General features: G+C 46.6%; 1 protein-coding gene across 1 annotated transcript; it reads right to left on the reverse strand.

Annotated features, from left to right (window-relative positions):
- Positions 1–519: 519 nt before the first annotated feature.
- Positions 520–24,552, reverse strand: Slc35e1 (solute carrier family 35 member E1). The gene is made up of 6 exons (XM_004665900.2): positions 24,135–24,552; positions 23,825–23,895; positions 16,389–16,526; positions 13,174–13,299; positions 5,216–5,461; positions 520–3,262 (listed from the first exon to the last, which is right to left on the reverse strand). Exons 1-6 carry the CDS (start codon positions 24,550–24,552, stop codon positions 3,032–3,034), a joined length of 1,230 nt encoding a protein of 409 aa, XP_004665957.2. The 3' UTR covers positions 520–3,031.
- Positions 24,553–25,879: the final 1,327 nt, after the last annotated feature.

Below are 25,879 nucleotides of genomic sequence, written 5' to 3' on the forward strand. Positions count from 1 at the left end.
AGTAGGAAACCCTGGCATGTCCATATTCTTATCTGTCTCTTTCAAATATTTAAAAATACCAACTCTGAAGCCTCAGTTTCCTCTTCTATAAAATGAAGGGTTTAGGCCAGACATGGTGGTGCATGCCTTTTAATTCCAGCACTCGGGAGGATCACTGTGAGTTCAAGGCTACCCTGAGACTACATAGTGAATTCCAGTCAGCCTGGGCTAGAGTTCTGAGATCCTATCTTGAAAAACCAAAAAATAAAAAAAAAAAAAAAGACGATGATGACATCAGTCAACATCAGGCTTACAGCCAGACCACATTAAGAAGGCGTAGCTGAAATTCTTCAGTAGAAACAGCAACAGAGAGGCAGGTGGGTAAGGGGGCTAGAGTTGGCAATGTAAACATGAAAGTACTATAGGCCACTGTGATCTTGAGTAGGCCAAGGTCAACTGTGAACCTGTTTTTGTCTTTCAGTCTAACAATTTGGTTTAATGTGATTGTCTCATCTATTTCAGTGTACATGCTTACTATAATTTATGTACAGAATTAAATAGACAATTTATTAATTTATAAGTCATAAGAAAACCAAGACAGTCATTTCTCCTTACCAGCAGTTCTTGCATTGGAAAAGAAAAACATGGTAATATACAAACCTCAACATCATCATAAATCCATAATTCATTTTGGAGTTGAGTCACATATCCAGCAGTCAACCACTGTCATTCAGGCAGCTGTCTCTGCAGTAGTAAGTTACTATCTGTTGTTCTTGCCCAGTGAGAAACATCCAGCCCCAGATTGCACAGCCTTCACCAAAGGCAAGGTCCTCACACAGACAACATACCAGAACGGCTTCTTTCCTCATAGCACTTGCCTCAACATATTTATAAAGCAAATAAACCTGAGACAGATAGACACTCTCCCAAGGCCAGGGCTGCATAAAGTCTCAGGCAAGCCAGAGAAAAAGCTGACAAAATTCAACCTCTTAAATACAAAATCCCAATTAGTCAACAGCAAAAAAGAACCAAAACTAGGAGTCAAGGGCTGGGCATGGTGCACTGGTCATTCCAGTGGTCAGGAGGATCAGAAGTTCAAAATCATCCTCAGCTACACAGTGAGTTTGAGATCAGCCTGGGTTAAGTCAAATGAAGCCAGTGGCACCCCTCTTGAGGATAGTCCCTTTAGAATGCCAGAAAACCAAAATAGCACATGGGTGTCGTATCATTTACCAGATGTGGCAAAACCCGAGCTTCTCATTTAGTTTTCAGATACAGTCTAGATACATTGCATAGGCTGGCCTTTAATTCCTGGGCTATACTGATCCATCTGCCTCAGTCTCCCAAGTAGTTGGGAGCACAGGTGTGTGTCACTAGGCTAGGTGCCTCCCCCAACTCCCTCATTTTTTTTCAAGGTAGGGTCTCTAGCCTAGGCTGACTTGAAATTCACTAGTAGTCTCAGGGTGGCCTTGAACTCATAGTGATCCTCTTACCTCTGCCTCCCAAGTGCTGGGATTAAAGGTATATACCACCATGCCTGGCCCAATATTTTCTTGCTTTGTTTTTCTGATTGTCTTGCTATATAGACCAGGCCCTTGAACTCATGGCCATCTAACTGTCTCTGATTCTTGGTATGTATCACCAGGCTGGGCACTTTTTTTTTTAAAAAGATAAGTTCTTGTTTAGCTCAGGTTGGCCTCAAACTCATGTAGCCAAGGATAACATTGAACGCCTGATCCACCACCACATCTGGTTTCTGTGATAATAAGGATGGAGCCCAGGGCTTCATGCATGCTAGGCAAGACTCTTATCAACTGAGTCACATTCCCGGCCCCCTAAATTAGGAGTTGGATTTGGCAAACAAGGCCCAGCTTGATGCTCCCCTACATGAGTTAGACCCTGATGCAAATGTGATGTAGACTCACGTCAGGGAAGTGAGGTGCCATATGGTCTCGAGGAAACATGGGACTTCATCTCTAGCCACTCCAACAGCTGAGACTGTAGCTTTGGGAAATTTCAACTCTCCCTGCTGTAACCAAGATTTCTGGGGCAGGCTTTACCAGTAGGAATCTCAACAGTAGGAAAAAACAAATGATTTCTGATCCATCAACTAGACCTGCTATGTTGCCTGGTAAGGACCCAGGCACAAAAACTCACACAGAACTACAAAATAGTCCCTAGAAAAATGCAAGTGTTCAGAAAATCAAGATTGTGTATCCACCAGATAGATGGCCTTCCACATTGTCCCAGAAGTGTAGAGAAATGTCCAAAAGGACACCACTGATTTCCTACAGATATTCCTGTCCTGAATAGCATGCAGGCCAGGCCTTGTCCTGCTCTGCTAGGGAATACACATCAATTTCCCTACCCTCTGCATTAAGGCAGATGCCAGCTCCCACTTGCATGGAGTTCAGTGCTAACTGCAAATCTTCCCACACTGCAGCAAGTGCCAGCAGCTAAAAGGGGCTATGGAGGCTGCCTGGGAGGATTCCAGGGCTATCTTAGTGGCTAAGACATTTGGTGTCACTCTCCCAGGTTCCTTGCCCATGTGATATCCATCTCAACCCTATGCATGTTTGGTCTGTAGAATTAAAGCTGGAGGCTTGTCATTCTCAAGCCACCATACTGCCATCCTCTCCTAGACCTTCAAAAGGCAACACAGAGATTGGCTTCCAGGTCTGTGGCCACAGCAATCCCATTTCTGCAGAGGGGCTTCAAAGCCTCCAGAAAGCCGGACAAGGACTCTGAAGTGCATTGCTTGGAGACAACCTTGTACACAAATGCAAGTGTGCCATGAGCTCTGTGGGTGGAATCTCAGCCCTCTAGTGGCAGGCTCCAGGTAGAAGCATGTGTGGTCTCAGTTTCATGTGCCCTCTGTCCAAAGCCTGTGGATGTCCATGCTGTGGTTACATCCTGCATCCATGGGAACCAAGGACTCTGGGGTGGCCAGTCACAGGTTGTCTTGTCAGCTGGTTTATACATTCACTGGTTTCCAGAACATTCTGATACTGCTGGGCATTGAAAACAGGCACAAGGTGCCTGGCCTGGGACACTACACCTCATGATGGTTCAAGGTGTAGGCATTTGGGTGGCTCTGACGGTTGTACTGGAAATGGTCTGTGAGGAGGATGTTACTGGTGTACTGAAAGTCATTGTACTGGGGAAAGAGGATGCCATTGTGGGGCTTCTCCAGAGGCTTCCGCAGATGCTCCCTGCTGGTCAGGTCTGCTGCTGTGACTGGGAGGAGGTGCTTCCGGGCCTGCTGGTTTGCGTCATACTTGGTCTGCACAGAGAGAGACAGCAATATGTAGGGACAAGCGCATGTAGTACCAGTACTTAGGCTGCTGAGGAAGGAGGATTTTGCTGCAAGATTTTTCTGGGCTACATGAGATACTGTCTAAAAAAACAAAACCCTTCCGGGAATGGTGGCACATGCCTTTAATTCCAGCACTCAGGAGGCATAGGTAGGAGGATCGCTGTTTGAGCCCAGCCTGAGACAGCATAGTTAATTCCAGGTCATCCTGGGCTAGAGCAAGACCCTACCTCAAAAACACAAAAAGGGCTGAAGAGATGGCTTAATGGTTAAGGTACTTGCCAGCAAAGCCAAAGGGCCAAGGTTTGATTCCCCAGGACCCATGTAAGCATCTGGAGTTTGTTGGCAGTGGCTGGAGGCCCTGGCATGCCCATTGTGTCTCTTTCAAATAAATAAAAAATAAAATATTTTAAAAAATAAAGATAAAAACCCGAAATATCATAAAAGCCAGGAATAGGGGCTGGAAAGATGGTTCAGCAGTTAGGGGTGCTTGCTTGTGAAATATAACAACTTGGGCTTGATTCTCCAGAACCCATGTACAGCCAGATGCACAAAGTGGCACATGCATTTGAAGTTCATCTGCTGTGGACAAAGGCCCTGGTGTGCCCATTTTTCTCTCTCTCCTTGCAATAAGTAAATAAAGTATTTTTAAATTTTTTTTTTATTTATCTGAGAAAGAGGGAGAGAGAGAATGGGTACACCAGGGCTTTTAGCCACTACAAACTCCTGATGCACACACCACACAGTACATCTGGCTTATGTGTGTACTGGGGAATTGAACCTGAGTCCTCAGGCAAGCACTTTAACTGCTAAGCCATCTCTCCAGCCCAAAATAGTTTTTTTAAAAAGCTAAGTATAGCCAGGTGTGGTGGTGCATGCCTTTAATCCCAGCACTTGGGAGGCAGAGTTAGGAGGATCGCTGTGAGTTTGAGGCCAGCCTGGGACTACCAAGTGAATTCCAGGTCAGCCTGGACTAGAATGAAACCCTACCTTGAAAAAACAGAACCAAAAAAAAAAAAAAGCTAAGTAAAAGCCGCTGTGGTGGTGCCTGCCTTTAATCCCAGGATTCAGGAGGCCGAGATAGGAGGATCCCTGTGAGTTTGAGGCCAGCCTGGGACTACAGAGTGAATTCCAGGTCAGCCTGGGTTTAGAGCAAGAACCTACCTCGACAAAGAAAAAAGAAAAAGCCAGGTATAGTGATGTTCACTTATGATCCCAATATTGGAGACTGAGGCAAGAGGATCATAAGTTCTAAGGACAACCTGGACTACAGAGTAACTTGAGGTCTCAAAAAGCAAAAATCGCCAGGTGTGGTGGCACATGCCTTTAACGCCTTTAATCCCAGCACTCGGGAGGCAAAGGTAGGAGGATCGCAGTGAGTTCGAGGCCAGCCTGAGGCCCTACCTCGAAAAATAAATAAATAAATAAATAAAGTGAAGAGGCTGGAGAGATGGCTCAGTCAGTAAAGTGCTTGTCTCAAAAGCATAAGGACCTGACTTTGATCCCCAGAACCCATGTTAAAATGTCAGGCTTGGTGGCATATGCTTGTAATCTCAGGGCTAGATAGGTGGAGACTGGAGATTCCTGAGGCTCAATGGCTAGTCTGAATTGGTAAAGCTCAGGACAATGAAAGACCCCCCAAAAGGTGGACAGCATTCCTGAGGACGTCACTTGAGGTTATCTTTTGGACTGCACATGTACACCTGCACGCACATGCATTAAGAAATCCCTGCTACACACCCCTGCACCCATGATATTCTTCCCAAGTGCATCAAGCCAAGTTCTCAAACACTATGAGCCAAAATAGCCTCCCTGCCTTAGGCTGGTTCCCATCAGGCATCTGGTTTCAGTGATGAGCAAGCTAATACGATAGGGCTGTGACCAGTTTGTAGCTCCCCTTGCAGTGACCCTGCCCAAACTCACCTTGTTGTATAGGAAGACCCCCAGGATGGCTGTCATCATACCTAGCACGTTGGTGCTGGTGACAGGGTTGCGCAGCATGATGAGGGACACTGTGATGACCATGATCCTCTTGGTGGCATTGGCCACTGAGTAGCTCAGGGGACTGATGAGATTGAGGATGCTGAAGGCAATGACATTCTGAGCAAAGTTACAGAAGCCACTGACAGCCAGCAGTAAGAGGGTCCAGGGCCACTGAGAGATGTAGGCCTGTAGAGAGGGGGAGGCAAGGACATACATCAGGGATTGGACCTGGTCCTACTTCCCCAACTGTCTGGCAGAGGTGGGGGTGAGATACATAGCAAGCCTAGACATGTGGTCATGAGGGACTTTATACACACAACCTCTGATCCTCATGACATTATGCACACACAGTAATCACATAGTCTCTAGTCAAGTAATTAGGACTCAGGCAAAACCAGGTGCCCCAAGGGCTAAGAATCTAGCTAGAACCAAGACTATTTTGCCCCTCGATGGTGAACAACTAGGAGGTCCAGGGTTAGCAGAGTAACAACCTGCTTGCTGGGAAGGTAATCCTTAATGTGCAAAGAATTGGTAACAGGAGAGCAATGTTTGCCCCATTGCTGTGAGCCTCCAGAAAAATCACTTGACCTCTCAGGTCTCCATTTCTTCTTTTATACTACAGGGTAGGAGGGACTGATCCTCACTCAACTCAGACCACACAACACTGTTGCTTGAGGTGTTTTCACATAGGGTCTCACTCTAATCCAGGCTGACCTGGCACTCACTCTGTAGTCCCAGGCTGGCCCCAAACTCACAGTGATTCTCCTACCTCTGCCTCTCAAGTGCTGGGATTAAAGGTGTGCACCACCATGCCCGGCTTGTTTTTTATTTTTTGTTTTTTCGAGGTAGGGTCTCACTGTAGCTCAGGCTGACCTGGAATTCACTATGTAGTCTCAGGGTGGCCTCAAACTCATGGCAATCCTCCTGCGTGCACCACCACGCCTGGCTCTTGTTTGTTTTTTTTGAGGCAGAGTCTTACTGTAGCCCAAACTGATCTAGAAATCACTCTGTAGCCCAGCGATCCTTCTACCACAGCTTCTTGAGTGCTGGGGTGACAAGTATGAGCCATCATGCCCAGCAAGAACTATTGTTCTGAAAGTGTGTTACGATAATTTGAAGCTGATATTGTGGCTCACACCTGTTATCTAGTCATGAGTCTGAGGTAGGGGGAGTGCCATGAGTTTGAGGCTAGTCTGGGCTACAAAAGTGAACTTCAGACTGCTGGGCTACAGTAAGACTCTGCCTCAAACCCCTCCCCACCACACACATAAAAAAAGAAAAAAGCTTGGTATACAGGTATAATTTTATGGCAAATCATGTGCTCAGCATTGTGTGGCTTTGGGTTCCAGCCCAGTACCAAAACACCAAACCAAAATAACAAACAAGCTGGAGGAGAGGGGGTGACAGAACCCAGGACAGGGTAGCAGAAGTGGCCAACAACCTGGCTGGGAAGCTGTAGAGGTACCAAGTATCTATCAAGGCTAGGTGCCAGAAGGCCTTGGGCTGCCTACCAGCCCCCAGCCCTCAGACTATCCTTACCAGTTCTTCAGGATGGGAACCAAGAGGCAGCCACAGCTTGCAGAACCCTGGAGACAAGTGCCACCTATACCTGGCACCAGGGTATTCTCTTCATCATCAGTGATCCTTGAAGCAAGGTTTGGGCAAAACCCAAAGCTGCTCAGAGACACTGCTGTCTATGGGCCAATTCCCAGGCCACATTGCAGTGGCTTTAAAACCCAGCTGGCTCCTCCCAAGGCAACATGGTTAGTGGCTGTGTAAGATGCAGCTGGGGCCACTGTGAGGCAGCTGTCAGATCTGTCTCCATAATCATCTTGGGGAGGAAAGGACACACAGTCCCCCCACAAAGGAGAGGAAGATGAAAATACATAAAGGTCACAACTAAGTGTCAACCAAATCAAGATCGGAATCTCCATACTGGATGAGGTGGCACATGTCTGTGATTTCAGCTCACAGGCGGTAGAGGCAGGAGGATTATGAATTCAAGGCTAGCCTGGCTTACCTAAATAGCAAGATCCTGCCCTACTCCCACCCCCTCTGCTGCAAAAAAAAAAAAAAAAAAGGACTGGAAGGATAGCTCAGTCCATAAAGTACTAGCCATACAAGTGTGAGGACCAGAGTTTGAATCCCCAGGACCCACATAAATTCTGGGCAGGTGTGATGGCTGCCTGCAATCCCAAATATGTATAGGGGAAGGAAGTTTTGAAAGGGACCCCTCAGGGCAAGCTGGCTAGGTAGATTATCGGAAAGGTCCAGCTTTAATGAGACCCTATCTTAGTATAACGTATACAGTGATCAAGGAAGATACCCTCCATGTCAACCTCTGCCTCCCAACACCTACACAAACATGCAAAAAAAGAAAATCATGAAGAGAAAATAATCTCCACCTAGAAGCTATAAATTCTGTGGCTTTATTGGGGACAAGCTAGATGGAGTCTTCCAGCGCCCATAAACAAGAGTGTGCAGCACACGGCCTCTGGAGCTGACATGTTCCCAGGAGCCCTACCCTGGAATGACCCATAAGGACTTCCAAGGGCTTTTCTAGTCTCCACAGATACCTATCTCCCAGAACCACCTCCCCCCCCCCCCAAAAAAAAAAAAACAACTAGGTAAGGTCTCGTTTTAGCCCAGGCTGACTTGGAATTCACTATGTAGTCTCAAGCTGCTGGCCTCAAACTCACAGCTATCTGCTATCCTACCTCAGCCTCCCAAGTCCTGGGATTAAAGGTATGCACCCCCATGCCAGGTCAAATTTATTTTTTTTAATTATTTATTTATTTGAGAGCAACAGACACAGAGAGAAAGACAGATAGAGGGAGAGAGAGAGAGAATGGGCACGCCAGGGCTTCCAACCTCTGCAAACGAACTCCAGACACGTGCGCCCCCTTGTGCATCTGGCTAACGTGGGACCTGGGGAACCGAGCCTCGAACCGGGGTCCTTAGGCTTCACAGGCAAGCGCTTAACCGCTAAGCCATCTCTCCAGCCCTCAAATTTATTTTTAATTTATTTTTATTATTATTTTGTTTGCTTGCTTGTTTTTCAAGGTAGGGTCTCACTCTAGCTCAGGCTGACCTGAAATTTACTATGTAGTTTCACAGTGGCCTTGAACTCATGGCAGTCATCCTATCTCTGCCTTCTGAGTGCTGGGATGAAAAGCTGGGATTAAAATTGTGCACTACCACGCCTGGCTCTTGTTTTTATCTTTTGAGATAGAGTCTCCCTCTAGTCCAGGCTGACCTAGAATTCACTATGTACTTTCAGGCTGGCTTTGAACTCAAAGCAATCCTCCTACCTTGGTCTCCAAAACAGTGGGATTAAAGGCGTGTGCCACCATGCCAGGCCAGGCCACAAATATTTTTTGACCTTTTTTTTTGAGGCAGAGTCTCATTCTAGCCCAAGCTGACCTAGAATTCACTATGTAGTCTCAGGGTAGCCTTGAACTCACAGCAATCCTCCTACCTCTGCCTCCCAAGTACTGGGATTAAAGGCTTGCACCACCATATCCAGCTTGACTCTTTTCTTTTTCATATATTTTAGCATAGACCTGAGCCACACAACTACCACAACTGGGATCCCCAACAGCTCCATCCTGACAAAACTGTTCTAAGCTTCTCTTCTACACTCATCTTGCCTTCTTAAACCTGGCAACCCTCTCTTATCATAGTTGTGACAGTTTGTCCTCAGGAGGCTGTTGCACAATAAACAATATCTTGTAACACATAGCTCCTAAGCCAGGCTTTGCTTCTTCTCAGCACAAGACCTTTGTCATTCAGCTGCATTATAAGAGACAAGCTGGTAGTTTTTCACTGCTGAGTAATATTTCACTACAGGAATGTGCTGTTTCTCCATACATTTACCTGTTCCAGGGTTGTTCCTAGTTTTTAGCAATTGTGAAATCATTTGCAATAAGTATACATTTAACATACAGGTCCATAAAAAAAACTCACTATGTAGTTCTGGGGTCTCAATCTCATAATCCTCCTGCATCACTCTTCTGAGTTCTGGGATGACAAGCATGTGTCCCCACACCTGACACTGGATAACATCTATTAATTGCTTATGGTGGAAGGAGCAAGAACGTGAGACCACTCTTTGAGTGAGTTTGTTCTTCCAATTCTAGAATTTCCATTTGAGTTTTCAATCTATACTTCTTTTTGCTTTTTGTTCAAGAGAGTATGCCATTAGTTCTTTTTTTTTTTTTTTTTAGTATTTTTTTAAAATTTATGAGGGAGCTACAGAGAGAGGGAGAGAAAGTGAGTAAATATGAGTACACCAGGGCCTGTTGCCACTGCAAACAAACTCCAGATGCATGCACCACTTTGTGCATCTGGCTCTGTGTGGGTATTGCGGGGGTATTAAACTCAGGTCTGGAAGCTTTGCAAGGGAGTGTTTTTAACCATTTGGCCATCTCCTGAGCCTTGCCATTGCTTCTTGAAACATGACTGTAATCAATTTAAGGTCTGATAATGCCCCCACCTATGCCCTCTCAAGGCTGCACCTGTGGAGTGCCTTTTCCCATGTGATTCAGAACTTTCCTTAGTTGCTCAGTAAGTCTGGAATGTGTTCTGGACATGTGGTATATTAGCAAACTCTAGGCCTGCTGGCAATTGGAGTGTATACCTTTAATCCCATTACCTGCAAGGCAAGGGTAGGAGAACTGCCGTAAGTTTGAGGCTAAACTGGGCTATAGAGTGCATTCCAGGTCTATCTGGGCTAAAGGGAGACCCTGCCTTAACAAAGAATAAAAAACCAATGCTGGTATATCAAGAGGCCAGCATAGTTGGATACAGGCTTCAAACTCAGCAGGTGCTGGAAGTTTGGTTCCTGGCAGCTCTGTGACCAGACTTCCAGTGTCTGCATACCAGGTGTTCATTATTTAGCAGTTTATGTGGTGCAGAGCAGTATTCTCTTCCAGAGCTCCGTCTGTTTTAAAGCTCAGTACTCACAGATGCTCTTCTGGGAAATTCTCAGGACCTGTATGTGTATGTGCGCACATGTGTGCATGTGCACGTGTGCAGTCATAGGTGTGGAGGTCACAGGACAACTTTGGATGTCAGTCCTCCTTGACTTGAGGTGGGATCTATAATTGTTCACCACTTACTTCCAGGCAATTCTCCTGTCTCTCCTCCCTTCGTGCTTTAGGCACATGGGGATTACAGGAAGCCCTCTCCAGCTTCTGGCTTTTACATGGGTTCTTGGGATCAGAATGCATCAGGTACTTCCGTTGGTATGGCAAACCTTTATCCACTCAGCCATCTCCCCAGCCCCTTCTAGGAGTTTTGTTTAGTTTGTTTTTCTAGACAGTGTCTCATGTATTCTAGGCTGGCCTTGAACTGTGGGTCACAGAATAATCTTTTTATTTATTTATTTGTTGGGGGGACAGATAAAGAGAGAAATAATGTATACACTAGGGCATCTAGCCACTACAAACTCCAGACATGCACCACCTTGTTCTTCTGGCTTATGTGGATACTGGGGAGTTGAACCTGGGTCTTTAGGCTTTGCAGGCAAATGCCTTAACCACTAAGCCATCGCTCTAGTCCAAGAGAATAATCCTGAACTTCTGATCCTCCTGCCTGTCTTTGCCTCCCAAATGCTGGAATGACAGTTTATTGAGAGAAACAGTGAGAGGCAGCAGCCTTCCTGTGGGATGAAGGCTGAAGCATTGAGCTAGGCTGTTGTAAGCGTGTAAGGAGGTTCCTAAGAAAAATAGACTGGACCAGTTGCAGGTCCAAGGAAGTAGATGAGGAACTGTAGTTATTTGTGTCTTTGCTCAGAATAAGCTTTTTTAGCAAAATTGTCTAGGGAGGATATCCCACCAGACGGTTTCTGTTCCCTCAAGGTTTTCTGAGCTAAAGTTTATCAAAAATGGGAGTAGATCCCAGCACTTGGGAGGCAGAGGTAGGAGGATCATCATGAGTTTGAGAACCCCAAGAATACAGTGAATTCCAGGTCAGCCTGGGCTACAGTAAGATCTTATCTCGAAAAACAAAACAAAAAATGGGAGTAGTTGGGCCTGTCAAGACTGCATGCTTCTGAGGCTTCTTTATTGCCTGCTATTCTTAGGGATAGATATTAACTCTTTAGTTCCTTCTAGTTTTCAGGGAAGGCTATTAACACTTCATTTAGTGTAGCTGAATTGGTGAGCTCCAGGTTCAGTGAGAGACCCTCTCAAATAATAAAATGGAGAATGACAGAGAAAGACACCCAACATTGACCTCTGGACTTCAAATGCATATATGTCTAACACCTGAACACACATGTGTGCTCACACACATATGAACACATACATAAATATAAACATACAAAAAAAGGCGAAAAGGCCTGGGGAAATGGCTCAGCTGTTAAAGATGCTTATGGCAAAGCCTGCCAGCCCAGGCTCAATTCCCCAGTACCCACATAAAGCCAGATGTATGTGTCTGGAGTTTGTAATGACAAGAGGCCCTGGTGTACCCATGTTCATTCTCTCTCAAATATTTTTTTTTTCAAGGTAGGGTCTCACTGTAGGCCAGGCTGACCTGGAATTCACTATGTACTCTCAGGCTGGCTTTGAACTCATGAAGATCCTCCTACCCCCCCCCCCCCCACCGAGTGCTGGGATTAAAGGAGTGTACCACCACGCCCAGCCAAATATTTTTTTTTCTTTTTTTTTTTTTTTGAGGTAGGGTCTCATTCTGGCTCAGGCTGACCTGGAATTCACTATGTAGTCTCAGGGTGGCCTCGAACTCTTGGCAATCCTCCTACCTCTGCCTCCCGAGTTCTGGGATTAAAGGCGTGCGCCACCACACCTGGCTCCCAAATAAATAATTTTTAAAGGGGAGGGATTTATTTTGACTCCCAGTCACAGAGGCACATCCTGGGAACTGATAGTTGACCTCATTAGCCAGGAAGCAGAATCAAATGGAGAGAGGAAAAGGCATGGATGCAAAGTTCCCAGGACATGTCCCTAGCAACCTCATTCCCTTCCATTAAGTCTCACTTCCTCTAGGTCCCACCACTGTCCAGCAGTTCCTGCCAGGTAGCAGGTCCTTGGAGGACATTCAACATCTGAACAGTAGCTGAGGCAAGGTAGTAAGAGTAAAGTGGAAAAACAAAATACAATATAGGCCTAGAGGTGATTCAGCAGTTAAGTTACTTAAAAAAAATTCTATGTGCTTATTTGCAAGAGAAAGAGAATGGGAACACCAGGGCTTCTTGTCATTGCAAAAGAACTCCAGATGCATGTGTCACATTATCTATCTTGCTTTACGTGGCTACTGGGGAAGTGAATCTAGGCAAGGAGGCTTTGCAAGCAAGTGTTTCTTCCCACATGCATCCCTGTCATTGCCATCCACCATGATGTGATATGGCTGGGGTTCTGGCTAGACTGCCCAGTACCATCTGGACCTTTACCCTCCAAAACTGTGAACTACATAATCCTCTTTTATAAGTCAGGTACTTTGTTACAGAAACAGAAAATAGAGGGACACAGATGCCAAAAGACTGCCCCAAAGTGGGGGTTGGGGAGATGACTCAGTGGATGAAGCACTTGCAGTCAAGAGTGAGTACCTGAGTTCAGATCCCCAGAACCCATGTAAAGCTGGATGCTGTAATGAGTGATTCCAATATGCCTAGGACAAGAAAGGAGGTAGAGACAAGAGAATCTCCCAGAAGCTCATGGGCCAGCCAACTTGGCAAATGCAGTGGTCATTTTGACCCTGCCTCAAACATGGTAGAAGGCAAGGGTCCAAGGCACATTATGGCACATGCTTGCACTAGAAGTCACTCCTGCCACAAACAAAAGAATACCCCACAGTGAACGTGGGACCACCACCTGCCGACAAAGCACCCATTTAGAAAACTAGTTGAGAAGTAACATATTCACAGTGGTTTAACTCACCAAGTCACTGCTGATGAGGAAGGCTGAGAGGTCCACCAGCACCCATGTGGGGATCATGAAGAAGACTGCATGGCAGCCCAGGATGTTCAGCAGCCGTAGGTGGTGGATCCGGGAATCTCGCAACACCTGAGGGACAGAGCCTTACTAAAGCAGATGGAAATGGCAAGGCAGGGAGGACCTAGGTTTCCAGGTCCCCAAAGCAGTGACTAGATATAAAGCCCAACATCTGATCTTGAGCATCAGGCCTGCAAGAGCATTCATGATGCGCTATATACCCTGTGCCGACAAGCAGTGCCATAATCTGTGGTAAGGGACAGAAAAGAAACAATCAAACAAAACCAAGGGCTGGGGAGATGGCTTAGTGGTTAAGGTGCTTGCTTGCAAAGCCAAAGAATCCCAGTATGATACCCCAGGACCCACATAAGCCAGATGCATAAGCTGGTCTGGAGTTCATTTGCAGTGACTGGAGACCATTCTGCCCCCCACCCCGTGTCTTTTTTATCTCAAAAAATTAAATAAATAATAAAAAAAAAATCTTAAGAGGAAGCCAAGTGTGGTGGTGCATGCCTTTAATGCCTCAAGAGGCAGAGGTGGGAGGATCGCCATGTGTTCGAGGCCACCCTGAGACTACACAGTGAATTCCAGGTCAGCCTGACCTAAAGCGAAACCCTACATCGGAAACTCAAAAACCAAAACAAAAACCAGAAACACTTGATCTTATTTCCTTAAGACAGTCTCCCATCCAAGTACTAACCAAGCTGGACCCTGTTTAGCTTCCAAGATTGGGCACATTCAGGATTGTATGGCCATAGACCCCTGAGACAGTCTCTTACTAAACTGAAGTTCTCTGTTTTTTGGTTAGACTGTTCGACCAAATAGCCTCAGAGACCTTCCTCTTTCTGTTCCCTCAGTACTGGTTTACAGATCTGCATGGGCATGCCTGGCTTTTTTTCTCCCAAAAAGTATTTTATTTTTATTTATTTATTTGAGAGAGAGAGAAAGTGAGAATGGACATGCCAAGACCTCTAGCCACTGCAAACAAACTCCAGACGTATGCACTACCTTGTGCATCTGGCTTACGTGGGTCCTGGGGAATTGAACTTGGGTCCTTTGGCTTTGCAGGCAAGTGCCTTAACTGCTAAGCGATCTTCTCAGACCATGCCTCGCTTTTCACACTGTTGCTGGGAATGAACTCATGTCCACAGCCCCAATCTCACCACTATCAGTATGAACTGATAAAGCCTTTCAGAACACCAGCAGGTAGTGAAGAACAAAAGTAGCTCGTGCCCTTGGACTCAGGAACTCCAAGCTTGTGTAGAAGAAATGCCCTGAGTGTTAGTACCACATTCCACACAACGATGCTCATCATTGCATCATTCATAATGCAGAGTAGGATCTGGCTTGCATTTCCAGCATGAGCACTATGTGCCACAATAGAGTGACCTTGGAAGCAGGACAGGAGTGAGTGAAAAGCAGAACTTCTGCTGTGGGAAAACCATTCTATCACAGCAAAAAACAATGCTAAAAGGTTATGTGTAATATAACTACAAGTCTAAGAAATGTGCAGGAAAAAACTGACAGCTATCTTGGTTGGGGTTATGCTTGCCCAAGGCCCTGAAAAAAGAAAAACATGACAGTTTAGCAGAGCAGCTATTACTAAGGCTTATTCCTGAAGTGTGCTGTGTGGTTTGTGGCTTTAGGCTTGTGCTTCTCTCTCTCTGCTTGGACCTGTGAAGGCAGGCCAGTTTCTTCTGCCATTTATGGAACTTCCCCTGGATCTGTAGGCTTCAATAAATCCCTTCCTCCATAACTGTGCTTGGTCTGGAAGTTCATTTCAGCAAACCTGAAGCTGTCTGCTACAGAGACAGAGAAAAAAAGGGCGAACCAGGACCACTAGCCACTGCAAACGAACTCCAGAAGTATGCATCCCTTGTGCATCTGGCTTACATGGGTCCTGGGGAAATTGAACCAGGGTTCTTAGGCTTCATAGTCAAACACCTTAACCACTAAGCCATTTCCCCAACCCAGATCTCAGATGTTTTATGTTGAGTTTGCAATAGCAAAACATTACCTAGCTGGGTATAGTATTGCACATCTACAATTCAGCACCTGAGAGATGGAGACAAGAGACTTTTAAATTTGAGGCCATCCTGGGTGCACAGGGAGATCTTATCCCAAAAAACAAACAAACAAAAGGTCAGGTAAGATGACAAGTACCTGTCATTCCCAAATTTGGGTAATGGAGCAGGAAGATCAAGAGTTCAGAGAAAGGCTGGAGAGATGGCTCAGCAGTTAAGGCACTTATCTGCAAAGACTAATGGTGACCTAAGTTCAATTCCCCAGTACTCACATAAAGCTAGATACACAAACATGCATCTGGTGTCCATTTGCAGCAGTCAGAGGCTGTGGTACACCCATTCTCTTAGTAGTTCATGGCTGCACATGCCTTGAATTCCAGCACTCAAGAGGCCACACTAAGACTATATAGTGAATTCCAGATCAGCCTGGGCTAGAGTGCGACCCTACCTGGAAAAAGAAAAAGAAGCCAGGCATGGTGTTGCATGCCTTTAATCCCAGCACTTGGGAGGCAGAGATAGGAGGACCACCCCTTGAGTTCAAGGCCACTTTGAGACTGCATAGTGAATTCCAAGTCAGCCTGAGCTAGAGTGAAACCCTACCTTGAAAAAGCAAAGCAAACAGAAAGAGTTCAAAAGTCATTCTCAAGTTATACAGGGAGTTTAAGGGCAACCTGGGATGAGACCTTGTTTCAAATAACCACATCAACAAAAACATAAGATTAATAGTTTTGTTCATTTAGAGTAAGATTAATAGTTTATCTTTTTAAAAAATATTTATTTTTATTTATTTGACAGAGAAAGAGAGTGAGAATGGGCACACGAGGTCCTCCAGTCCCTGCAAACAAACTCCAGACTTGTGCACCCCCTTGTGCATCTGTCTGATGTGGGTCCTGGGGAATTGAACCTGGGTCCTTTGGCTTTGCTGGCAAATGCCTTAACTGCTAAGCCATCCCTTCAGCCCAGTTTATTTTATCTTTAATAAAATGAGAAAGAAACTCAGCAGAAGAAGGGGCACAGCAGTTTTTGTTTGTTTTGGCTAACACCAAAGAAATTGCTCCTCAGTCAGTTTCCCGAAAGCCACCAATAAGCCACAGGTGCACATGTGACATGGTGTGTATTGGGGCTGGTCCCACATACCTTTTTGGAGAAGATGTTCTGAAGCGAGAAACAGAGTGTGGCAGCCAGGGCACTGATAAGCCCCCACATGTCAAATGACATCTCAGTGACGGTGGCCAGCAAAACACCACTGATGATGGGGACAAGGGACAAGTACACCTGCAGGAAGAGGGCAGAGGGAGAGACTCAGGCTAGCTGAAGCAGGGCGGACCACCACCAGTCCCAGAGGAAAACATGACTGTTTCCTGCCCCTCACTTGAGGGACACCATCTTCCACGTTGGAAAATGCTGTTTGCCCTAGACATGTGGTGCACATCTGTCATCTCAGCACTCAGGAGAGGAGACAGGAGGATCACCAAAGTCTGAGGGCAGCCTAAGTCACAGACAGACCTGTGTAAAAACACCAAAAGAAGGGCTAGGGAGATGACACAATGGATAAAGTGTTTGCCATGCAAACATGAGTTTGTATCCCTAGAACCCTTGTGAAGCCCAATACTATAGCATGAGTGCCTGTACTCTTAGCAAGAAGGGAAGCTGAGACAGGAAAACCTCCCAGAAGATCCTGGGCCAGCTAGTTTGGAGGATGTGGCAGTGATTAAGAGATACTGCCTCAAGGTGGAAGGCAAGGACCAACACCCAAAGTTGTTCTCTGACCTCCACATGTGTGCTGTGGCACACACATTTGTGCACTCACACACATCATACACAAAAGTCTTGCTTCCTAATGAAAATAAAGTAGTTTTTAAAAATGGGCTGGAGGGATGGCTTAGAGGTTAAATCATTTTCCTGCAAAGCCAAAGGTCCCAGGTTAGTCAGATGCACAAGGGGGCACATGTGTCTGGAGTGTGTTTGCAGTGGCTGGAGGCCCTGGCGCACCCATTCTCTCTCTCTCCCCCTTTGTCAAATAAATAAACAAAAATAAGATATTTTAAAAGTCCTGCTTCCTGTAAGAAGAGTCTTAGGGCTAAAGAGATGGGTGGAGCATATGTGGCAGTCCTACCCAACATAGTCACCCCATTATGAGACTCTGTTCCAGGTCATAGCCCATAGGACCTAATCTCACAGATGTGCCCACCTGCTGACCATGTAACAAGGTTACCAAGCCTGTCCCCCTCTGCCAACACAGTGAGCCCTGGCAGGGACACACTACCTCCTGCCTCTGTGACTTCCCCACCCACAAAACTCAGTTTTCCCATCATTCACCAAAAGAACTGCCCCAATCAACTCCTGGGCTGTGTGTTCCTTTGGCCACTGCCAGAGTGTCTTTGGCAAAGCACTATTCACCAATTATAACTGTCCATTAAATCATGAGGTCCCAGTTGGGGTGGTGGTACACACCTTTAATCCCAGCACTCAGGAGGCAGAGGTAGGAGGATAACCAAGAGTTCAAGGCCACCCTGAGACTACATAGTTAATTCCAGGTTAGCCTGAACCAGAGTGAGACCCTACCTTGAAAAACAAAAAAAGTCATTAGGTCCCAAACCCTAAGGAATGCTGTCTGAGGGGACTAGCAGACAACTATAATAGGATTTCCAGCGTCCTAATGTGGAATTTCAGGTGGATCTGTAGCTCAACTTCCAGCATGTACCACCTGTCCAGCTCAGCCAACTTGAGCTACAAAGAACACACCACTGGGGGTGAACTTCAAGTCAGTGTATCCGCAACAGGAGAGTTACATTAGAGGAAAATCGGTCCTCTAGGCTTCCCAGGAGAGGGAGGACTACCTGGTTAGCACAGCCTTCACTTATCCCAGCAGATGACACAGTACTGAGAGTCATAGAACAGGTCCCCAAAAGTCTCTCCTACAGAGCCATAAACGACCTCTTAAAATAGAATACATAGCTAATTTTGGCTGCTTCCATGGTCTTAAACACCCAGTAAGAGAATATTAACTAAAATATTACAATATAAACAAAGATTCAGAGTAATAGGCACTCCTGTTTGATGCTGACTACTAAGCTCTAATATTAACTCATGCCTCTGTCTGGCCTTTAAATCAAAGATCCAGAAATTGTCCTCACTGCTTGTTTACCTGATAGTTATTGATCTGTACTAGTCCAATCTCTTCTTGATACATCTTATTAAAAGAAGGTATATCACTAAAAACAAATCTCAGAGCCCAGCCTTAAAGTATATTTGGGATAAATCTGGAGTCCAGCCCTAAGATGTAAAAACAATTTAGAGTTCTGACTGTTTGTACTTGCTAATGGTGGTGCTGGTTGTTTAATGGTGTACTTGCTTAAATTTATGGAGGTAAGCCAGATTCTCCTGCCATTGATAGTGCTCCCTTAAAATTTGTAACACAAAGGTACCCGCAAACCCTTAGAAAATTAATCCAATACCCATTAACCAAAAATATATATATTCATCACACTAGAGTTAAGACAATGTCCTAAATGGATTGTAACAGTTAGCAGGTCACCAGGTCACCCATTCCTGATGTGACTCTCCTGTTGCAGATACACTGACTTGAAGTCCACCCCTGGTGGTGTGTTTGAGGTTCTCCTCAAAGTCGAGCTCTAGAGAACACCTGTCCCTGACAAGAAGATTACAGCCCTGCTCTAGTCACTCTGACTAGTGTACACATGGCAGAAGCTTGAGGAATTCAACGTCGGAGACCGTGAAAAATAAACATAATGTCCACCAGTCCTACTGGTGTTTGCTGTGTCTGGTTAGAAAAATTATCTGCTTCTTAGCCAGGTGTGGTGGCACACACCTTTCATCCCAGCACTTGGGAGGCAGAGGTAGGAGAATCACTGTGAGTTCAAGGCCACCCTGAGCCTCATAGTGAATTCCAGGTCAGCCTGGCCCAGAGTGAGACCCTACCTTGAAAAGCCAAAATAATTAATTAATTAATTTAATAAAGAAAAATTATCTGCTTCTTATAGAAATACGTGCCCTACTACATGCTGTAAATCAGAGGTAGTCAGACACATAGTAAGGATCCTAATTCCTTCCATTTGCTGGCTCCCTCCTGATGCTCTTCATGGTCCTTCTGTTTGGCCCTTACACTCCCAATATAAAATGTCTAAATACTACCTCCAGAGATACCAAAGGGTTCTGCTCACTGGCCTAGTTGGACCTCTGCTATTTGTGGTGGGGCCTTATACTCAGAACTCAGTATTTAGCCCTCAGCCATAGTCAAGGATTTGAAAGTTCCTAAAAGAAGTGGGGGAATGAAATAGCTAAGATAATGCCATCCTGCCCTAACTAGGCCCTGATTCCATTTATTGGAAAATAAAAAAGCTGAGCTAACATTTATCTGCTAGGGTACCTTTCAGTTGTAAACTCCCAAACTCCCCAGGAGGGCATGGTAAACACTCTCAGGGCTTCCCATTATCCCCAGTGTGGCCTGGGTGTTTAAACTCAAGATAACTGCAGGATAGGGAATGGAATGCATGCAATTCCAAAGGCACCCTGACCTATATCTGGCACCAGTGTCCTTGTGATTTTTATGGTCTTTTGCCTTTAAAAATGCTCTAACTCTGAGCTTCCACACTGAGAGCATTTTCTGGCATGAGCCCCTCTCAGTCACCAGCTTAATAAAAAGGACTCTCAATTGGCAAAAAAAAAAAAAAAAGAAAGAAAGGAAGAAAGAAAGAAAGAGAAGAGGAGAGAAGAAGAGAAAAGGAAAGGAAAAAGAAAAGAGAAAAAAAGAACACACCACAAGGCAGAGGAGCTGGAAATATGGCTCAGTTATTAGAGTACTTGCCCAGCATACATAAAGCCTTGCGTTTGAACTGTAGTACTGCAAAAAGCAGGTGTGGTGGTGTACATTTGTCCTCCCAGCACTTGGGAGATAAAGATAGGAAGATCAGGAATTCAAGGTCAACTTGGCTATAGAGCAAGTTTGAGGCAACGTGGGCTACATGAGACCTTATCTCAAAAAAATAAATTGGCCAGGAGTGGTGGTGCATGCCTTTAATCCCAACACTCAGAAGGCAGAGGTAGTGGGATCGCCATGAGTTTGAGACCACCCTGAGACTACTTAGTTAATTCCAGGTCAGCCTGATCCAGAGTGAGACCCTACCTTGAACCCCCACTCCCGGGAAAAATAAATAAATTGGGGTTGGAGAGATGGCTTAGCATCTAAAGGCACTTGCCTGCAAAGCTTAACAACCTAGGTGTCATTCCTTAGTACCCATGTAAAGACCAGATGCACAAGGTGGCACCTAAGTCTAGAGTTTGCAGTGGCTAGAGGTACTGGCATGACCATTCTCTCTCAAATAAATAAATAAATAAATAAATATGGGGGACTGGAGAAATGGCTCAGCATTTAAAGGCACTTGCTTACATAGCCTGATGGCCCAGGTTTGAGTCCCAGTATCCATGTAAAGCCATATACACAAAGAAGCACATGTGTATGGAGTTATTTGCAATGGCAGGAAGCCCTGGTGTGCCCATTCTCCCTAGCCCCTCGTGAATACAAGTATTTTTTTTTAATTCAATAAAATAAAATGGGATAGACAAATGGCTCAATTGTTAAAGGCATTTGCTTGCAAAAGTCAGCCAGCTTAGGTTCAATTCCTCAGCCACCCACATAAATCCAGACAGGCATGCATTTATAGTGGCAAAAGACCCTGGCATGTCCATACACACACACAGTAAGTTTTAAAAATTTAATAAACAAGGCAGAGAGGCTGGGGTGGTGGCACTTATCTGTCATCCAACCCTCAGGAGGTTGAAACAGGAGGATTGAGAGTTCCAGGTCAGCCTGGGCTGTAAAGGGAGACTTTGTCTCAAAAAAATCAAATTAGGCTGGGGAGATAGTTCAGTGGTTAAAGGTATGCGCTACCACATCTGGCTTAATATTTAATTTTTATTTACTTATTGGAGAAAGGGACAGAAAGAGAGATTAGGCATGCCAGGGCCTCTAGCCAACAAACTCCCGATGCATGCACCACCTTGTACATCTGGCTTATGTGGGTCCTAGGGACTTGAGCCTGGGTCCTTTGGCTTTACAGGCAAGAACCCTAACTTTTACACCATCTCTTCAGCCCTTTATTTTTATTTATTTCCTTGTGAGGGAGAAATAGATAGATAGATAGATAGATAGATAGATAGATAGATAGATAGATAGATAGATACATACATACATACATACATACATACATACATAGAGAATGGATGAGCCAGAGCCTCTAGCCACTGCAAATAAACTCGAGACAAATGTGTCACCTTGTGCATTTGGCTTTATGTGGGTATTGGGGACTGGAACCCAGGTCCTTAAGCTTTGTTCCTTAACCAATGAGCCATCTCTCTCTCTAGCCCATAAATAAATATTTTTAAAAAATCAATCTAAACCGAGGCAAACATTTTAGAAAGGGGTGATGTCCCCAAGCTCCTGTCTGTAGCCTTCATGTATGGGACTCTGCCCCGACTGAAGTCCCGCTTCTTCCCTGGAAAGCAAGAATGCCTAAGACTTGCCTTATCTGTCTTACAGGTCAGGTAGGTCCCTGCCACATCATTAGTTTGCTTGCCTGAAGAGCCCAACCCCCAGGTCCTGCACACTGTGAGATTCTAGGAATCTTGCCCAAGCCAGATACAATGTCCCAAATGACAAGGAAACCTGATAAACATAAGGTGCTATTGGGTGACACACCTGGACACCTCCTGGGCAACTCTGACCCCCAAAGGCCAGTTTCCCCTAACACTATCCTGGGGAAGGAGAGCTGCAGAGCACACACAGGAATTCCTGAGATAAAGACAGGCAGGAGGACAAAACCCAGTCAGAAACAGCCCACTTTCTACCAGCCAATCTAGGGCATGGCTGCTCTGAGAGCTCCTGGGAGCACCACAGTGTCTCAGGTATGAGTTGGATTTCAGCTGCAACAGGAGTCCTACTGCCTGTCACTCAGGGAAGCCATACTTCTCTCACTCCATGCTAGGGAATACCCTGGCCTGCCTTTCAAAAGAACTTTCCTTATACAGCCCAAGTTCTGCATGATGTATGCCTTCCACACCCAGAAAAAAAAAAAAAGGTTCATTTTAGCTTTTTTTTTTTTTTTTAAGAAAAATCTGAAATTGAACTAGACATTCTTGAGCACTCTTGGCTTTTTTTTTTAAATAAATCACTTTTTTTTTAAATTTTTCTTTATTTATTTGAGAGCGACAGACACAGAGAGAAAGACAGATAGAGGGAGAGAGAGAGAGAGAATGGGCGCGCCAGGGCTTCCAGCCCCTGCAAACAAACTCCAGACGCGTGCGCCCCCTTGTGCATCTGGCTAACGTGGGACCTGGGGAACCGAGCCTTGAACCGGGGTCCTTAGGCTTCACAGGCAAGCGCCTAACCGCTAAGCCATCTCTCCAGCCCACTCTTGGCTTTTTTAAAAATTTTGTTTATGTGAGATGGAGGGGGGGAAGGAGAGAGGGAATGGGTGCACCAGAGCATTTAACCACTACTAACAAACTCCAGAACCATGTGCCACCTTGTGCATCTGGCTTGCATGGGTCCTGGGGAATGAAACCTGGGTCCTTTGACTTTGCAGCGCATGCCTTATCAGTTAAGCTATCCCTTCAGCTCGGCTTTTTTTTTTTTTTTTTTTTTTGCACGTATATGTGGTGTGGTGTGTTGTGTTGTGCCTGTGTGTGGCAGCCAGAGGTCAATGTAAGGTATGGACTTCCTCAACTGCTCACTTTATTCTTTGAGACAGGGTCTCTAAACTTGGAGCTCACTAATTTGACTAGATTAGCTAGGCAGCAAGCCCTAGGGATCTTCCTATCTCCTCCTCCCCAGTGCTGGGATTTCAGATAAGCAACACCACACCTGGCTTTTATGTGGGCGCTAGGGATCATAACTCAGGTCCCCATGCTTGTTCAGCAAGCACTATACCCCACACAGCCATCTCCCTGGCCTCTATTATTGGCTTCTATGGCAAAGGCCCCCACACTATAGTCCAGGCTGGTCTGGAACGCATACTCTCTTGCCTCAGCCTCCCAAGTGCTGGAATGACAGGGGTGATTCTGGCTGTTTAATTTCTAAGAGTTTGCTGGATCTTGGGAACACTGAATTCCTTGAACCAGTAAGCATCACACATAGATTCCGAAAAACTAATTCCTGACCAGTTTTCTCAAGAAATGAGAACCTGTCAAAGACCCCATTTAATCCATTTCTAAGGCACACTGCAGGTGACTTGCCAAGATGGGACCACGAAAACTTCTTCCAGCAATCACAGTGATGAGGTCGAAAAGAAAGGAACACTGGACCCAAGAGGGATGTGGCCTCCTGATGGCACACAAAAAATATCACTGACGGAAACCTAGTCCTCCCCCCACCACACACACACTGCTGCCTACAGGGCGATCTCGGGACATGTGCAATAAGAAAACCACTGGAGGCGTCTACCCTCACTTCCTTATTTGACAGGAAGCCAGCGGCACACGGCAGAGGCAGACCACGTCACCAGCTGGGCAACTACTGGGAATCCCGTCTTGTCCAGGGCTCCCGCCCCAGTTACCTTGGTGCTTTGTTTTTCCTTCATGATGATCCGGGACAGGAGAACCACCCAGATGGGCATGGTGGCCTTGACTGAAAAGAAAGGGAAGGGCACTCAGGGGGCTGTCCCAGGGGCCTGTACGGTCCCACTGCAGCCCCTCCCCCCCTTTTTTTCTTTTTGGGGTCCGCCCCCCTTAGCTTCCTTCTCAGCCCCTTTCTAATCAGAGATTCAGGCCATCGGGCTGCGTCCAGGCCAGCACATTCCTAACCATGCCCCAAAGCCGCGGGCGGTGCACCTTGGCAGCCGCCCCCCGGCAGGTCACCGCACCTACCCGTGTGCGCGTAGGACACAGGCACCTTCCAGATACTGACGTGCGCCGACACAGACGCAAAGTACTTGCCAAAGGCGAGTGGCAGCACGTAGCGCGGGTAGAAGCGCGGAGGCAGCAGCGGGCCGGACGACGGATGCGGACCGGGCCCCGGACCCGCGACAGGCGGCGCGGGAGGCACACGCCAGGCGCGCAGCAGCGGCGGGAGCCCTGCGCACAGCGCCAGGATGTGGCACAACGACACAGTCACCGGGAAAGGGAAGGCGCTCAGGATCACCTTGTTGACCACGTTGCCGCCCGCGCTCAGGGCGTACCATAGCAGGCACAGAGCTGCCACTCGCGCGCCCTCGCGCGCCCCGCCGCCCGCAGCGCTCGAGCCGCCGGCGCCCGCGCCGGTACCCACGGCCACGGCCGCCGCCATCCCGTCCAGCGGCCGCCCCTTCCCGCCCGTCGAGCGCCGGACGCGGGCCGGGGGCGGGGCAGGGTGCACGGGCCGGCGCCGCCTCCCATTCGCCACCCCTGTTGTGCGTCATCGCCGCGCGCCGGCCGACCTGCCAGCCGTCACGTCAGGAGCATAGGCTCCGCTCCGGTGGGGGAGGGGCCGGACCCGGAAGAGCAGCGAGCGGACCTGGGCCTGAGCTGGTGCCAGCTGGTCCCCGGCGTTAGGTTCGCGACCCCAGTGGGACAGACGAGGGCAGTGCTAGAGTCCTGCGGATCGGAGTCCGTAAATGTACTATGAAGGTGTCGGACCAAGCCTCCAGGCCTCGACCACCCGATACCTGAAGGGCCAAGTGGCAGCAGACATCAAGTATCAGAAAGTCTTTCTGAGGAGAAACAAAGAGGATTGTGGGGACAGATTTCTACTTCAAGGCGGGAGCGGGCACCCGTGAACACCCCCCACCCGCCCCAAGCGCTCTCTGTGAATCGCTGCTACAAGTGGGCGTGGGCCCCCTGAGTGCTAGAAACGTGGTGCGGTAGCTGTTGCTGGATACGACAGAGCGGAGCCCAGAGAAGTGACTTGTCTTAGGTACCCGATAACTTGGCAGTCTGGCCAGTGCTGCCTCCTCGGCCACCCTTCTCCAGAGCCTCTGAGGAAGGTGGTGCTGGGTGGTGGCTGAAACCCACGTAGGGGAAAATAGGACTTTTCAGCAACAAGAGCCTATGCCATAAAACCATGTGTTTACAAGTTCTTTTGGGAGAAGAGGTGTTAACTTTACCTTCTAAAGAATCCCTTAAAATTTTTTTTTCGTGTGTGGGGGAGGGGGGTAGGGAGGGAATTACCATGGGATATTTTTTTATAATCATGGAAAATGCTACTAAAATTAAAAAAAAAATTAAAAACAAAAAATTTTCCACATAATGTTCCCAGGCTAGCCTCGAACTCAAGGTGTTCCTCCTACCTCTGTATGCCCAGCTTTTAATAGCATTTTCTTCTTTTCTTTTTTTTTTTTTTTTTTGGTTTTTCGAGGTAGGGTTTCACTCTAGCTCAGGTTCTCCTGGAATTCACTATGTAGTCTCAGGGTGGTCTTGAACTCACGGTGATCCTCCTACCTCTGCCTCCCAAGTGCTGGGATTAAAGGTGTGTGCCAACACGCCCAGCTTTTAATAGCATTTTTAATTGGCAGCTTAAAAAGTGCCCAACCAACTAGATTCTCTTAATGTTGGGGGTGTCACTGCAGCTCATCTTTGTGCTCTCACAGGAAATAAATTTTTGTACTATGAGGCCTACTTAAGAGGTCCCTGGAGAG

Source organism: Jaculus jaculus, chromosome 1 (assembly GCF_020740685.1).
Source record: "Jaculus jaculus isolate mJacJac1 chromosome 1, mJacJac1.mat.Y.cur, whole genome shotgun sequence".
In the NCBI taxonomy this organism is placed as follows: domain Eukaryota; kingdom Metazoa; phylum Chordata; class Mammalia; order Rodentia; family Dipodidae; genus Jaculus; species Jaculus jaculus.

What these genes read in the sequence shown, in the direction of transcription:
- Slc35e1 (XM_004665900.2), bottom strand. Translation starts at nt 24,552, where the DNA reads ATGGCGGCGGCCGTGGCCGTGGGTACCGGCGCGGGCGCCGGCGGCTCG. An exon ending in TGTGTCCTACGCGCACACGG is followed by an intron (nt 23,896 to 24,134) that starts GTAGGTGCGGTG and finishes CTTTCTTTTCAG; the next exon opens with TCAAGGCCACCATGCCCATC. An exon ending in AGGAAAAACAAAGCACCAAG is followed by an intron (nt 16,527 to 23,824) that starts GTAACTGGGGCG and finishes CTCTTCCTGCAG; the next exon opens with GTGTACTTGTCCCTTGTCCC.